Source organism: Triturus cristatus, chromosome 8 (assembly GCF_964204655.1).
Source record: "Triturus cristatus chromosome 8, aTriCri1.1, whole genome shotgun sequence".
NCBI lineage: Eukaryota > Metazoa > Chordata > Amphibia > Caudata > Salamandridae > Triturus > Triturus cristatus.
In genome coordinates this window covers 239,608,769-239,625,188 of record NC_140591.1, presented here as the reverse complement: position 1 = coordinate 239,625,188, position 16,420 = coordinate 239,608,769, and the positions used below count along the sequence as shown (strand labels likewise).

General features: G+C 40.5%; 1 protein-coding gene across 4 annotated transcripts in view; it reads right to left on the bottom strand.

Annotated features, from left to right (window-relative positions):
- CNTN5 (contactin 5) overlaps positions 1-16,420 on the bottom strand; it is a 3,369,946-nt gene that overhangs the window by 487,724 nt on the left and 2,865,802 nt on the right. For all 4 annotated transcript variants that reach the window (XM_085621430.1, XM_085621433.1, XM_085621431.1 and 1 more), the window contains one exon: positions 2,643-2,770. In XM_085621430.1, the coding sequence (XP_085477556.1) occupies positions 2,643-2,770 (128 nt within the window). The remainder of the gene's footprint in view (positions 1-2,642; positions 2,771-16,420) is intronic.

The window sequence follows — 16,420 nt, the reverse complement described above, 5'->3', positions numbered from 1 at the left end:
CTGAACTGACCTGAATTCCCGGTGTTAGAATGATGCGGCCTGCAAGAGAATCCGAGTGGTACTGATAGATTGCCGCCAGATAACTGAATTGCTGCACTTGCCTGCCACCCTTGCAGCAACGAGTAAGTGGAGTGCGGTATCCCTGCTTTTGTTTTAAATTCAAATAAATTCAAATATACTTTGCTTTACAATAAATAGCGCACTGCGCACTGATTAGTAGCCTTGACACCATTCCGGCTCAGACAGTCACACGTTCGCAACAATAACTTAAGATGGATGATGAAAAAAAGGCTTGGGCATCGCACGCATTTTGAAATTAATTACACTGTATATGCAGCCGGTAACTGTAGGATATTGTTTATTGGCAGGGCAGGCTCCTTTTAATGCACTCATGCCTCAACAATCTTGCTGGCTCTGTCACTAACGCGTGCGTCAGTCAGCCCGAGTACTCAGAGACTCTTCTGTGAGGCTTGCCCAATGCTGGTCAGTGCTGCCAGCGGCGGCCCTCGAGTCTGCGAGTCCGCTGACCTGTTGTCTCTAAATCACACCAAATGTCAAACAAATGATTTAAAGTTCACTTGTCCTCCAAGTTAGCGTTAACATGCGGTTAATTGTAGATTGTGACCTCAGTGGTTGCACATGGATGTTAAAGTCATTCATTTCCGGTAAGGATCACAATCTCTTGTGTTATGCTGAGAGGTTGTTCCAAAGCGCACTAAAGGTGTCTGAAAGTGTCACGTCGAAAGCAGTCAGAGAACAGAATTCTCCGAAGAACCTTTCAAAGTTAATTTACCACTGAATATGGAAAACACTGCACTCAAGTTGCTCTTTTTTAATTTCACCACTGCCCCTCCTCATCTCGCTTACCGGCCTATGGCACAGGGAGACAGCTCAACTGGCCTCTCCTCCGCCAGGGCACAGGGCAGGCTTAAGTATATCCAATATGACTCTGCTGTATTTTTAGTGGTCTCGACTCAGTTAGGATTGCCTCTTTTCCATGATAAAAATACTGACCAGTTGCTGTTGTTTTAAGAGTCTGACATTTCCGGGTTATGATACTAAATAGGATTTTAAACAAAACCATATATTTATTTGTAACATGATTTTTTGCCTTTGTCTCCTTTAATTATTAACCATTATCAGCCTTTGAAGGATATTGACGTGACCCAGCCTGCTGAGAGACTGAGTGACGGTATATCCTCCTAGTTGCACTTATTACGCTATGCTATAAAACTTGCTCTTTAGGCTAGCACAGTCATGAATGATCAGAACAATTAGATAATCTTCTGAGCATCTGCAGTGCCTGCCTTCTGTTACTGAGAACTGCAATCTCTCAGTCTGTCTCCGGTTAGTGCCCTTCCATTTATGGTACTGTAGAGCAGTTTTAAGATCTTCTTAGAGTTTCTCATTGCTCAAATGAGTGTAATGTCTAATATTTAAATGTTTCCCTCGTCCTCATTGCTTGATTTTGCTCGCGAGAAAGTGTTACTCCTAGTTGTTAAAATGTAACTCATAATTACACTGAAATTATGAAAATGTCACACATAGCAATCTGAAACCTTGGCAGCTATGCCCCCTCAGCACAGCACTTCGGCCCGAGAGCACCTGATTGAGTTCATAGGGGGCCCCTCCACTACCTTGCAGGGGGCCCCTTCAAGTTTCGTTACGCCACTGAGATAAAGTTTTGCTTATTTTTCTAAACTGGTGTGGTGTCCATTTGTAGTGTTTTCACTGTGTTACTGTATGAATGCACAAATGCTTTATACACTGCCTCTGAGATAAGCCTGTCTGATCGTGCCAAGCTACTAAGGGGGTGATCAGGGGTTATTTTAGAAGTGTATCCCCCTTACCTTGACTAAGAAGAAGGGTCCCTATTTGAACAAATGTAGCTACCTCTGCCAACTAGAGACCCCCATTTCTAACACATACTAACAAGTAACAACACCTAAAAGCCAGGCCACTGCAATTATACAATGCGAGAGGTCCAAATCATGTGACAAAATTATATGGCAGAAAAAGACAAATTATTCAGCATAATGCGGCACATTTTGTGATTGCATTACCCCAATATTTTGTCAGTTTTATACGTTAGCACTATTTTGGGAAAAGGTGTCACGTATTTAGTACCAGTTTGACACCCCAAAATACGTCAATAAGCACCAGAAAGGTGACCAGTCAACCTTTGCACATGTTGCCGTGTTTTTACTAACTTTTGATCCGTTTGAAATAGAAACATTTGTTATTTGTTAAAATCTGCAGATTATGCAGCAGATGCTGGATTACACGGCAAATCTATAACTATGCAGAAAATGCTGTGGCTGCAAAATGTCATAATTTCAGTGGCCCTACCAGAAGCGCACACAAGCACATAACAATACATTCTCAAACTTATAAGCAATACTACACTCATAGTCGTCTCCTTTTCAGTGTGAGGGTAACATGACATGCAATGCTATCTCTAAGATTATTTACATCTGCAATTGCATCTGTCACATCAAGGGTGACCAAAAGCACGTGCCACTGCCTTAAGGCGCATACAGGCTACGTGTATCAATTTCTCTGACATTTTACAACACACGTATCCAGGTCACTTTGATAGCCAATGTAAATTGATTGAAATGATGATGTAAATATTTCGATACCTGTGACAAAAACTGAAGCGACTATTTCTGCTGAACCAAATGCATTTTCTCCTTGACAGATATATCTTCCTTCATCAAACTTTGTAGCATTAAGGATTCTTAGACTCCCATCCGGTAGAACTGCTATTCTAAAAGACAAGAACAAAATGGTTTGCTTTATAACATGGTCATGTGGTTTAAGCACACAGAGCTGTGTATACATACTTGAACACATATAAAATGCACATCTGCGCTGGCAAATCCTTTTCAAACTTCATGTCATTGCAATTAATTATATTAGCGTTATTTTCACATTTTCAACGTGCTATAAAAATATCACAATCTGTGGATTCCTGCACCCTCTGCAAACTGGCATGTGGCATGCGGCTGCGAGGTGTGGTTCATTAGCACTTTAAATTGACAGGGACATAATAAACATATTCATTTACATGCTGGGAAATAAGAATTCAGCGACACTGGTATCAATATAGATCCCACAGCTAGCATAAAGTTTGAATTTTGCAAAATATTTTGAACAGATTTCTAATACAGAGGGACAATGTTTGATGTAGAGTAGAGTAGAACCGAGATTCACAGACCCAGGTGGGCCTTTGCCCCTGCCCAGTACACAAGACGAAGACATCATTTATGAATACTCCAGATCCCAGTGAAAAGATACAAACACTAGTAAAACAAGCAAACACTCGGAGGGGCCCTCAAGGTCACAGATGTGCTACATTCTTATTATAATTTGTTTGACACAAATGACAACAAATGTGCAATATTTCATCCTAGATTGCCATTTCTGTGATGGTCATTTGACAGCACACCTTTCAGCATCGTATAAGGCTGTACATTGCTTCTAAACAGTTTTAGATCTCTGATCATATAGTCTTCACTTGATTCCAGCATCATGCTTGACTCATATAACACATGTAAACATTGTGTTATATAAGAATATAAGACATTTGAAAGCAATCTCAATTAAGTCACCTGAGGAAAAGTGGGCATGGTTAGATAAATTGTACGTCGAGCATTGATTTTAACGTGATCCCGAAAATCATAGCATTTCTCAGAGGGCTCTTGGGCAGGTTTATCATTCTCTATTTGTTTATATTTATCCCATGTTTTTTAACAAACTCATGGTTTTGCTTGGCTTCCTTGTCAGTACTAGGTTTGCCAAGAGGTGGGTTAGTAGGTCAGATTACCAAATGAGTGCGTCCTAAGTATGTGAACACATCAGCAATAATTATAGTCAGCTCGCGTTCACGGTCGACTTGTGCACCTGCCGCAAGCCTCTGAAATATAGCCAGAGATGCCACTTCACCTTTAATGTTAGACAGAATCATTGGGGAGGTCACAGGAACATTTTCCATTAATTTCATACCCAAATCCAGGGCAGAAGCTGCCCTGTGCTCATTCTGTATTAGTTTTGACATGTCCGTCAAGACTGACATGTACAGAGTGCCATGACTGATGGTATAGTAAGAAGCAAAGACTGACCCCCAAGTTTGAGATTGATCTAATATGGGAATCATTTCATGTAGTAGGCACATAGTTAATATGCTGTGCTTGTCTTGTGGTCCCGTAAGGGGAAACACAGTTTCAATTTGGTCTATTTTTGTGAAATCCTAGGTAGAATGTCCTCACGATTAGTGGGCACCTTGCCCATAACTGAATGAACAATTACAGAACTTATTGTAGGGCTGTGGGCAACTGGGCTTGTACTAGCAGGCCAGGCCATGGTGGCACAGCCAACAAAGTGCATGAAACATATTGAGTCAATCATCTATATAATGTAACCAGAGACTCGTATAATGCCCTTTCTTACAAAAGATTAAAAAACACCCATATCACCCATATCAGGGTATGGTGTGTATCCACCAAGTGCTGGCCAGGTCGCTTTATCATTACTGAGGGGACCCATATGTACGGGTTGTATTTACATGTAGGAGGGTGCCAAGGAACCAAGTACTGTAGTCCCAGTAAGACAGTGGTATTTTCATGAGTGCACATGCTCTGTATCAGGCTGATGGTGCAGAGTAATATATGCATGAAATGTGGATGAATTAGCATCCACAGCTAGAAAATCGATCCAAGAGTAAAATACTTCATTTGGTTCTTCCCCAAAGATAAAAGCACTATCTGCATCAGTAGGTACTTGATGCATTACATGTGACTGGACAGCAGGTTTGCAATTAACAGGAATGACAACAGCGGGTGCAGTCAATAATAACACAGAAATGGAACAAAGTTTAGCACAACAATGGGTTATGCTTTTAAACTTTCAAGCCTGAAAATCCACAGAATTTGGTGCCTCCTAAATACTGTGGAGAATTAATCCCCAACACCATGGACGTCTCCAGCGGTAGGTGTAAGGGGTATGATGGATACACACAAGCACTACTCAGGAGACCAGTGCAATAAGTACCAGACCAAGCGTTGGTTGTGCCATGCTGCAGGATTTCTTTGCAAACAGAACTATACCTGGGACCACAGAATGTCAGTATGTAGGGACTGAGTCACCATACCACATCAACATCTATGAGCCCCTCTCCAGACTAGCTCATAGTACTTTACCTGCCCTCCTAACCTTCCAAGAGAGACATGTAAGTTAGAACATAACACTCTAGTCCCCTCAGGGAACCATGGGAACAGATCGTCAACCTTTCGTTTTCTCACTCAAGAAAGTCCATAATAAACAAAACAAGGACTCAAGAACAGTTTTCAATATTTATTGAAAGTGTTGTGCTCTATTATAATACATCTGCGCTGCAATTAGAAAACAAATGCATCCCAACAGAGTGAAAAGAATTACAAGTAAACTATAAACAATAAGAAGACCTACCATGGAGAATTATATATCTGCCTCAGCCTACCCTCACTATGGAAACACAATGTTATATTATAGATCTCTGGGATTAGTGGCGAACCCCATAGCTGTCATGCATAAATAGTTGTTGTGCAGCTTTCTGGTCTCTGTACCTTTGCTCTGCTAGAATGTCTTCTTTCCATTTTCAAAATGTCACGTCTCGGGGTATATGTTACAAGGTGTCTGCTTGAAAACAGCAGATGTGAATGTATGTTGTGTCTAAATGGCAAGCTACGACATCTAACCGATCACAGAAAGACTGGGCACAGTGTGGTTTACAGAGTCGGAACCAATTACAAAAACATGTGCAGTGTTTTTCTAAAATAATGCTGTGGCACAAAAATAAACGCGCTAAGAGTAACGTGTGCAAGGTACAGCAGCACAAATGTGCAAGCAAACTAAAACATGAGCAAACTAAGTAGTCCCTATAGAAAGTAGGTATTGAGGATCCACAGTCAGCTATTTAGACCTTCAGTCCAAATCCTCAGCAGAAGCCATTCCTTTTCCTCTCCTCATGAAAATGTCCACTGATCATTGGTCATTGGCTGAAGTTAATGTAATTACAAACCAACACAATTAAAATAGATATAATTTGTTATGGCAAATGGAGTCAACATATCATGGAATGCCTGCTTGTTTGTTCCCCATCACCACAAAGAAGATGTCTTGGAAATTATTATTGAAGATAATCTCTTACAGGATATGTGCATTTATTATTTCCTCCAAGGGTTCTTCCTTATGTAAAAAAGGTAAAAGAATGGAGCACGTCATTGCACATTATTAGTTATATGTACATTTAGTTTACTACTGTACTCTCTATATTGAGTATAGAGAGTACAAGTATATTGATCTTAAAAAATAAAAAACTGCTTTAAGTACCTTCACTCAGTAGACTCAATGTACATCTTAGGAGCAGCCAGGGCTCCCAAGGTCCATTGTGTACAATCTTCTTCTAGTATTTCTCACCTAGGTAGCTAACATACAGGTCTACTCCTGGCCAGAACTTCTATAGTCAACCTAGTGGCTCGGGGGTCAAAATCTTTGCCATATGCACAGATTTAATTATCCTTTCTGTTGTAGACACTGGCTCCATGGAATGTTAATACTACTGTATATATTGATATTCATATAGAAAGAACTTGGTTATTTAGCAGTGGAGAGCTGTACAATATAAGCAGTGTGGTGGGTGCAATGTTGGGGCAAGCAACACAACTGAAATGTTTTTTGGGGAACAGTATTCCTTGAAGAGGACCATCTTAAGCTCTTTTCTGAAGTGGATAAGGTATTGTGTTGGTTGCATCTGTATAGGGATGCAGTTTTAGATCTTTGCTACATAGCAAGAGCACACCTGTCACTGTCTTGGCTGAATGTATGACATTCACCACCAAAACCTATAATAGTGTGTACTAGGAAGGGTGGTTTGTTGAAGTTGACATCCTTCAATATAATGCAGATAATCCTGAAAGTGATTCAGGTTTGCAAGTAGTGCCAATGTAGATGCTGGAGTGGGATAGTGATCTAGTCATATGTTCTCAGTACCTTAGTGGTTTTTGCTGCTTATTGCATAAACCTTTATTGATGTGGGATGGATGCCTAAGTTATTGGTAACAATCACAATACCACCATATAGGTGCAAGAGAACTAGAGCCTGGAAGGCGCTCCTGAGATTGTGCTCTGCAAGGGGTGCTTTCACTTTCTGAGGAAGCGAGAGCTCATGAGTTTCTATTTGTGTGTTTTTAGAAATGTGTGCCTCTCAGCAGAGGTTTCTATTTTTGTGGAATACACAGGGATTATCTCACTTTGATAGGAGGGAGAGAGTCCATTAAACTTCATTGAAGTGAGCCATGATTGTGCTCAAGCTTGTTTGTTGTCATTGACAATTAAGAAAAAATCTGTTTTCATGAGGTTCGGCTTCAAGATGGCCGTTCACTTCTAGGTTTGAATGGTGGGGAGCTATCCTTTAGCTAGATTATGCTACTGCCTCATGAGATCATCAAGTAGAGATGTGCCACATATTCATATGAGTAAATCTTCATGTTCTTGCCAGTTGATAGAATTCAGCCTTATGACACACACATCACACAACTGTGTTCTGATCTTAAGGGATTAATTCGGATGGCCAGGTATCTTTGGGTCGGATAACAAGAAAACCTTTTGAAAACAGTGTCATCAAATTTCTTTCTTTTTTTTTTTTTAAATTTTTATTCAAGAGTATCATGACACCAAAATCGACCATCAAAATAAAACATCGCAAGAAAAAGAAATGCAAGAAACTAACCATAGAATACATCATCTGTATCATGACTCTTACTTTTTTTTTACAATTTTCAGCCCCGAACCCGCCCCCTTACCCACCCAGCCCACCCGGGGTTGCTGAGAACAGGAGATAGACATGAAAAATCCATTAAACAATAAACCATTTATCTCCGAAAATTAATAGCCACATAGCGCAATACATACAATATATATACTATATATACATTATTGTCATGCTTCACTATTTCAGATATCATTGATTTGCTCGATCCAACCAATTAATTACTGGTGCCCAAATTAATTCAATACAATCAATGGGGGGGGGGAAGAAGCTGTGGTCCATTCGGCTTCCTATTGTTAGTACAAAAAATCAATGGAGAGTGGACCACTTGTCCTGTGTAGCCAGGGTCTTTTCTACTCTTGGTTCCGTCAAAAAAAGAACCCTCATAACTGTACACAGGTGCGATAGGCGGTATATATTGGGTCACCGCTTTTGTGTACTAGTACAGCATCATCATAGGGTCTTTTATTTGTATGTATGCTGACCTCCGCCCGGAGGAAGACCAACTGGTTGTACAGTAGCGTCCAGACATAAATATGAGGGAGGGTGTGAGAAGTGCTCAGGTAAAGTGAAGTTAAAATTCTCAAAATCGTTTTTTCTATTAAATCTTTATTGAAAGAATATTGATAAGAGAAGAGTAAAAAATGGAGTGCGGATGAAGACCGGGTTACTGGTCTACCGTACTAAAAAAAGGGTCAACATGTTTCAGCCATATGTAGTAGCCTAAAGTCTTTCTTCAGGACCGATATAGAAGAAGACGCGTTGTGGCTCCTTGTATAGTGGGAATTGTCCACTAATTATGTTTGAGGGGTCAGATCCATGGTATCTGTACCTAATCGAAAGGAAAAAACAATGGCGTTTGGATATTCCTAGTGACATACATACATTAAAGTAATCATAGTTCTATGTCTCAAGTGATTCACTCAGGAAACTACTATTAGGGTCAATATGTAGTGAGATTAGTGATTTAGTGAACTATTCAATTGTCAATTCTGGGCAAATAGCGCGAAAAAGGAGAGCGGCTAGGTGAAGGTAGAGGGACACTATATGAAATAAAGAGGATATGTCTCTCGTAAAAATGTCGTCCTGCGATAGTGTGTTCTCACCAGCTAATACGTTCCTTTGACCACTTTTAGGTGCAGTTAGTAGAAAGTGTATTTAGATTGTCGCACTTCGATCATGCGTGTGTGCATAGCCGTTGTGCGTCTTTGATCTACTCAGATTGCGTTAGCTTAAGGCCGAAAATAACCTAGACGGTTATGGCCCCACGTTGCTAATATCTCTGCAATAATAATGGTCCGTACATCAAAGCATCAGTGCGGTGTTTTTCAAGGGGTTCTGTCCTTTAAAAATAGTTTGCTGTTAATATCGGGACCATACATGACCAAGTAACTACAAATACATCGTTACCTTGAGAAAGATTGTTTTGTACTTCCTGGAGGTACCCACCGGCACATATGGAACTCTTTTCTGAAATAATGAGAAGGAAAATGTAAAAAGGAATAGAGGCGTCTTACTTTTGTGTAGCGCGTTATCCCTCTGGCGGCGGCCATTACAGCTTACCGGTCCCATGAAGTCAATGACTTGTTCTGGCTCTGTTCGCGGTACCCCCAGTGACGCGGCCCCGTAGGCACTCCGATTTACATAGCGAACCGGTATAGAGATGAAGAAAAGACTTGTTGGTTATCCACGTTTGGCAGTAATGGTTGGCATACACTTTGGGCCACCGGTCAATGAAAACAAAAGTTATCACACACGAACCTCATCCCTTAGGTGTGTGTAACATTTTGTAAATTATTGTTGGTACATTTGGACAGAGTTAGTCAAGATGGTAAATCACATGTGTTTGATATGTTGACACAGAGTTTCGGGACATCAGTCTTTTTTCGATCTATGTGCAATCGGGATAGATCGTGGTCAGAAAAAGAAGGATACATCAAGCCAGTGTGTGCCAGGGGATATTATCGTTCAGGCCTCTTTTGTCTGTCCCCAAGCGATAAATCCAACGTTTTTCTTTTTCGAAAAGGACACGTTCAGCGTTATTACTTGTAATTCGTAGGCTTTCCAGAATTACCCATTTAAGATCGCTGGTGTTGTGATTACTCTCAATATAATGTCTGCTCATTTTGGTGGACAGTCTTTTGCAATTTACGTTGCTCTTATGTTCGGTAATACGTTGTTTTATTTTACGACACGTCATCCCAATGTACCTTAGGTCACAAGGGCAAGTAATCATGTAAATTACATGCGTGGTGTTACAATTTGTGTGTTGGCGCAGCGTCCAAGTTAGGTTGGGGAGGAGTTGGATGGTTTTAGTGATCTTTGTTAAATTACATACTGAGCATGTGCCGCAAGGATAGTGTCCTGTAATAGGTTCTAGGTTCCATGCTGCGGTGATCGTCTCTCTTGTTGTATTTGGAGTCGGTCTCGTATGTACTAGGAAGTCTTTGATATTCTTTGTTCTTTTGTTCGCAAACCTGGGTTTAGGCCATTGTAACGTATCTGAGGTTAGAATCCTCCAATTTTTGTTGACGATTTTTTTTCACTGTGTTCGTTACTGTATTATATGTAGTGACACAGGTCAGAAGGTCTTCTGGTTCGTCTCGTGTGATCATTTGTAGGAGATTTTCTCTTGGCTGATTACGCGCTCTTTTTTGACACTTGTTAATTGTTTTTATTGGGTAGTCTCTTCTTTCGAGTTTATCCCCCAGTTCTTTTGCTTGTGTCTTGTAACCCTTAAGATTACTGCAATTTCTCTTCAATCTGAGGAATTGGCTGTACTGTAAATTGTCTCTGAGGGGCCGGGGGCGAAAGCTTTGGTATGATAGTATACTGTTCTTTGCTGTGGGTTTAGAGTAGGTTTTTGTTTGTAGTTTTCTATTCTCCGAATAGACAGTGACGTCTAGAAAGTCAAGTTGTTTTCTGTCCGATGTGCACGTGAATTTCAGGCATTCATCCAACATAAGAATTCTTGTAAGGTTTCTTCAGTATCCTCCCACATCCTGACGACATCATCTATGTAGCGTTTCCAAAATCTGACCTGTGTGAGATAGGGGTTATTGGGATTCTGTATGTGTTGTTGTTCGAAATCACCCACATACCGTCCCGCCACGCTAGGAGCAAATGTGCTTCCCATAGATGTACCGTGTTGTTGTTTAAATAGAGTGCCATTGTACTCAAAGTAGTTTTCTGTGAGGGCTAACCTACAGCATTCTAACAAAAAGTGTCTTGGTGTGATCCTAGGTTTCTGAGAACAGAATGTTGGAAGAACTCAGCAGAAATGAAAATGTAATTGTTAAACCAGCTGATAAAGGAGGAGGCATCGTTATCCTTGACAAACAGGGATACGATAAACAATGCTTAGACCTTCTTTCAGACCAGAATTTCTATGAGAAAATTGGCAGTGACCCAACCAAGAGGTTGCAAAGGACCATAGATCTGATGGTAGAAGAAGCACAAATAAACCAATGGATATCCAAACATGAGGCTGACTTTCTCAGAACAAAATCTCCCAAAGTACCTTACTTCTATTCATTACCCAAGACACATAAAAATAGAGTTCCTCCACCAGGACGACCTATTGTCTCAGGGATTGGTTCGGTACTAGAACCCCTATCGCAATTTGCAGATCAGTTTCTCAAACCCTTAGTACAAAATACGCCCACATATTTGAAAGACACACGGGATCTCTTGATCCAACTGAGTAACCAAACCTACAATGAGAACACCATGTATCTGGTAGGACTGGATGTAGAGAGTCTTTACACCAGTCTCCCACAGCAGAAGACACAAGCAAAAGAACTGGGGGACAAACTCGCAAGAAGAGACTACCCAATAAAAACAATTAACAAGTGTCAAAAAAGAGCGCGTAATCAGCCAAGAGAAAATCTCCTACAAATGATCACACGAGACGAACCAGAAGACCTTCTGACCTGTGTCACTACATATAATACAGTAATGAACACAGTGAAAAAAATCGTCAACAAAAATTGGAGGATTCTAACCTCAGATAAGTTACAATGGCCTAAACCCAGGTTTGCGAACAAAAGAACAAAGAATATCAAAGATTTCCTAGTACATACGAGACCGACTCCGAATACAACAAGAGAGACGATCACCGCAGCATGGAACCTAGAACCTATTACAGGACACTATCCTTGCGGCACATGCTCAGTATGTAATTTAACAAAGATCACTAAAACCATCCAACTCCTCCCCAACCTAACTTGGACGCTGCGCCAACACACAAATTGTAACACCACGCATGCAATTTACATGATTACTTGCCCTTGTGACCTAAGGTACATTGGGATGACGTGTCGTAAAATAAAACAACGTATTACCGAACATAAGAGCAATGTAAATTGCAAAAGACTGACCACCAAAATGAGCAGACATTATATTGAGAGTAATCACAACACCAGCGATCTTAAATGGGTAATTCTGGAAAGCCTACGAATTACAAGTAACAACGCTGAACGTGTCCTTTTCGAAAAAGAACAACATTGGATTTATCGCTTGGGGACAGACAAAAGAGGCGTGAACGATAATATCCCCTGGCACACACTGGCTTGATGTATCCTTCTTTTTCTGACCACGATCTATCCCGATGACACATAGATCGAAAAAAGACTGATGTCCCGAAACTCTGTGTCAACATATCAAACACATGTGATTTACCATCTTGACTTACTCTGTCCAAATGTACCAACAATAATTTACAAAACGTTGCCCACACCTAAGGGACGAGGTTCGTATGTGATAACTTTTGTTTTCATTGACCGGTGGCCCAAAGTGTATGCCAACCATTACTGCCAAACGTGGATAACCAACAAGTCTTTTCTTCATCTCTATACCGGTTCGCTATGTAAATCGGAGTGCCTACGGGGCCGCGTCACTGGGGGCACCGCGAATAGAGCCAGAACAAGTCATTGACTTCATGGAACCGGTAAGCTGTAATGGCCGCCGCCAGAGGGACAACGCGCTACACAAAAGTAAGACGCCTCTATTCCTTTTTACATCTTCCTTCTCATTATTTCAGAAAAGAGTTCCATATGTGCCGGTGGGTACCTCCAGGAAGTACAAAACAATCTTTCTCAAGGTAACGATGTATTTGTAGTTACTTGGTCATGTATGGTCCCGATATTAACAGCGAACTATTTTTAAAGAACAGAACCCCTTGAAAAACACAGCACTGATGCTTTGATGTACGGACCATTATTATTGCAGAGATATTAGCAACGTGGGGCCATAACCGTCTAGGTTATTTTCGGCCTTAAGCTAACGCAATCTGAGTAGATCAAATACGCACAACGGCTATGCACACACGCATGATTGAAGTGCGACAATCTAAATACACTTTCTACTAACTGCACCTAAAAGTGGTCAAAGGAACGTATTAGCTGGTGAGAACACACTATCGCAGGACGACATTTTTACGAGAGACATATCCTCTTTATTTCATATAGTATCCCTCTACCTTCACCTAGCCGCTCTCCTTTTTCGCGCTATTTGTCCAGAATTGACAATTGAATAGTTCACTAAATCACTAATCTCACTACATATTGACCCTAATAGTAGTTTCCTGAGTGAATCACTTGAGACATAGAACTATGATTACTTTAATGTATGTATGTCACTAGGAATATCCAAACGCCATTGTTTTTTCCTTTCGATTAGGTACAGATACCATGGATCTGACCCCTCAAACATAATTAGTGGACAATTCCCACTATACAAGGAGCCACAACGCGTCTTCTTCTATATCGGTCCTGAAGAAAGCCTTTAGACTACTAGAGATGGCTGAAACATGTTGACCCTTTTTTTAGTACGGTAGACCAGTAACCCGGTCTTCATCCGCACTCTTTCAATAAAGATTTATTAGAAAAAACGATTTTGAGAATTTTAACTTCACTTTACCTGAGCACTTCTCACACCCTCCCTCATATTTATGTCTGGACGCTACTGTACAACCAGTTGGTCTTCCTCTGGGCGGAGGTCAGCATACATACAAATAAAAGACCCTATGATGATGCTGTACTAGTACACAAAAGCGGTGACCCAATATATACCGCCTATCGCACCTGTGTACAGTTATGAGGTTTCTTTTTTTGACGGAACCAAGAGTAGAAAAGACCCTGGCTACACAGGACAAGTGGTCCACTCTCCATTGATTTTTTGTACTAACAATAGGAAGCCGAATGGACCACAGCTTCTTCCCCCCCCCCCCCCCCCATTGATTGTATTGAATTAATTTGGGCACCAGTAATTAATTGGTTGGATCGAGCAAATCAATGATATCTGAAATAGTGAAGCATGACAATAATGTATATATAGTATATATATTTTATATATTGCGCTATGTGGCTATTAATTTTCGGAGATAAATGGTTTATTGTTTAATGTATTTTTCATGTCTATCTCCTGTTCTCAGCAACCCCGGGTGGGCTGGGTGGGTAATGGGGCGGGTTCGGGGCTGAAAATTGTAAAAAAAAGTAAGAGTCATGATACAGATGATGTATTCTATGGTTAGTTTCTTGCATTTCTTTTTCTTGCGATGTTTTATTTTGATGGTCGATTTTGGTGTCATGATACTCTTGAATAAAAATAAAAAATAAAAAAAAAAGAAAGAAATTTGATGACACTGTTTTCAAAAGGTTTTCTTGTTATCCGACCCAAAGATACCTGGCCATCCGAATTAATCCCTTAAGATCAGAACACAGTTGTGTGATGTGTGTGTCATAAGGCTGAATTCTATCAACTGGCAAGAACATGAAGATTTACTCATATGAATATGTGGCACATCTCTACTTGATGATCTCATGAGGCAGTAGCATAATCTAGCTAAAGGATAGCTCCCCACCATCCAAACCTAGAAGTAAAAGGCCATCTTGAAGCCGAACCTCATGAAAACAGATTTTTTCTTAATTGTCAATGACAACAAACAAGCTTGAGCACAATCATGGCTCACTTCAATGAAGTTTAATGGACTCTCTCCCTCCTATCAAAGTGAGATAATCCCTGTGTATTCCACAAAAATAGAAACCTCTGCTGAGAGGCGCACATTTCTAAAAACACACAAATAGAACCTCATTAGCTCTCGCTTCCTCAGAAAGTGAAAGCACCCCTTGCAAAGCACAATCTCAGGAGCGCCTTCCAGGCTCTGGTTCTCTTGCACCTATATGGTGATATTGTGATTGTTACCAATAACTTAGGCATCCATCCCACATCAATAAAGGTTTATGCAATAAGCAGCAAAAACCACTAAGGTACTGAGAACCTCAAACATAATTAGTGGACAATTCCCACTATACAAGGAGCCACAACGTGTCTTTTTCTATATCGGTCCTGAAGAAAGCCTTTAGACTACTACAGAAGGCTGAAACATGTTGACCTTTTTTTAGTACGGTAGACCAGTAACCCGGTCTTCATCCGCACTCCATTTTTTACTCTTCTCTTATCAATATTCTTTCAATAAAGATTTATTAGAAAAAACTATTTTGAGAATTTTAACTTCACTTTACCTGAGCACTTCTCACACCCTCCCTCATATTTATGTCTGGACGCTACTGTACAACCAGTTGGTCTTCCTCCGGGCGGAGGTCAGCATACATACAAATAAAAGACCCTATGATGATGCTGTACTAGTACACAAAAGCGGTGACCCAATATATACCGCCTATCGCACCTGTGTACAGTTATGAAGGTTCTTTTTTGACGGAACCAAGAGTAGAAAAAACCCTGGCTACACAGGACAAGTGGTCCACTCTCCATTGATTTTTTGCCCAAATTAATTCCCCACTTCTGCGGGCCCTTGGACCTCTCTTTCTAAAAACCAAAAGCTCCCACTTCCCAACATTTATAAATTTGCTAAACCACTCATGTTCTGACGGAGGGGTGGGATCTAGACAAACTGTTGCTAAACATAATCTAAGTGTAGCCATGGCAACAAAAAATAGCTTCTGCTCTGGAAACGTCATATTCGAATCCACTACCCCCAATATAATTGCCTGAGATGAAAGTTGAAACGTACGATGGAGCAGTACCTCTAACCATTGTTTAACTTTGTTTAACAAAGGAATTAAGTTCGGACAAGAAGAGAACATATGAATAATATCGGCCGCGAACTCCCCACACCTAGGACAGTTAACTCCCGTAATCCCACCCCATTGTTGTATCCGCTGTGGGGTTATATACAAATTATGCCAGGTTTTAAAACATTGGACCTGAAGATTTGCAGATAAGGTGGCAATATAACTGAGCCGTAATGACTCTTCACAGACCTCCTGCCCAGCATGCAATCCAGTATGCCATCGGCTGAAATGTTTATATAAATCATCTTTCCTTCTTTTGTTTATCATTTTATAGATTGAGGATATAGTGGAATGCCCACCTTTAATAGCCTCAACTATGGGAAAAGAAATCCAACTAACAGTTTTCCGAGAAAGAAAATCACGAATCTGTAAAAACTTTAAAAAATGTTGATTATTAAAATTAAATTTCTGTTTCAAATAATCAAATGTCCTTACCCATTATCCGAGGCTAAATCCCCTAACTCAATAACTCCTTGGGCACTCCACTCTCTAAAATAACCGTCTGCAAAAATTTGAG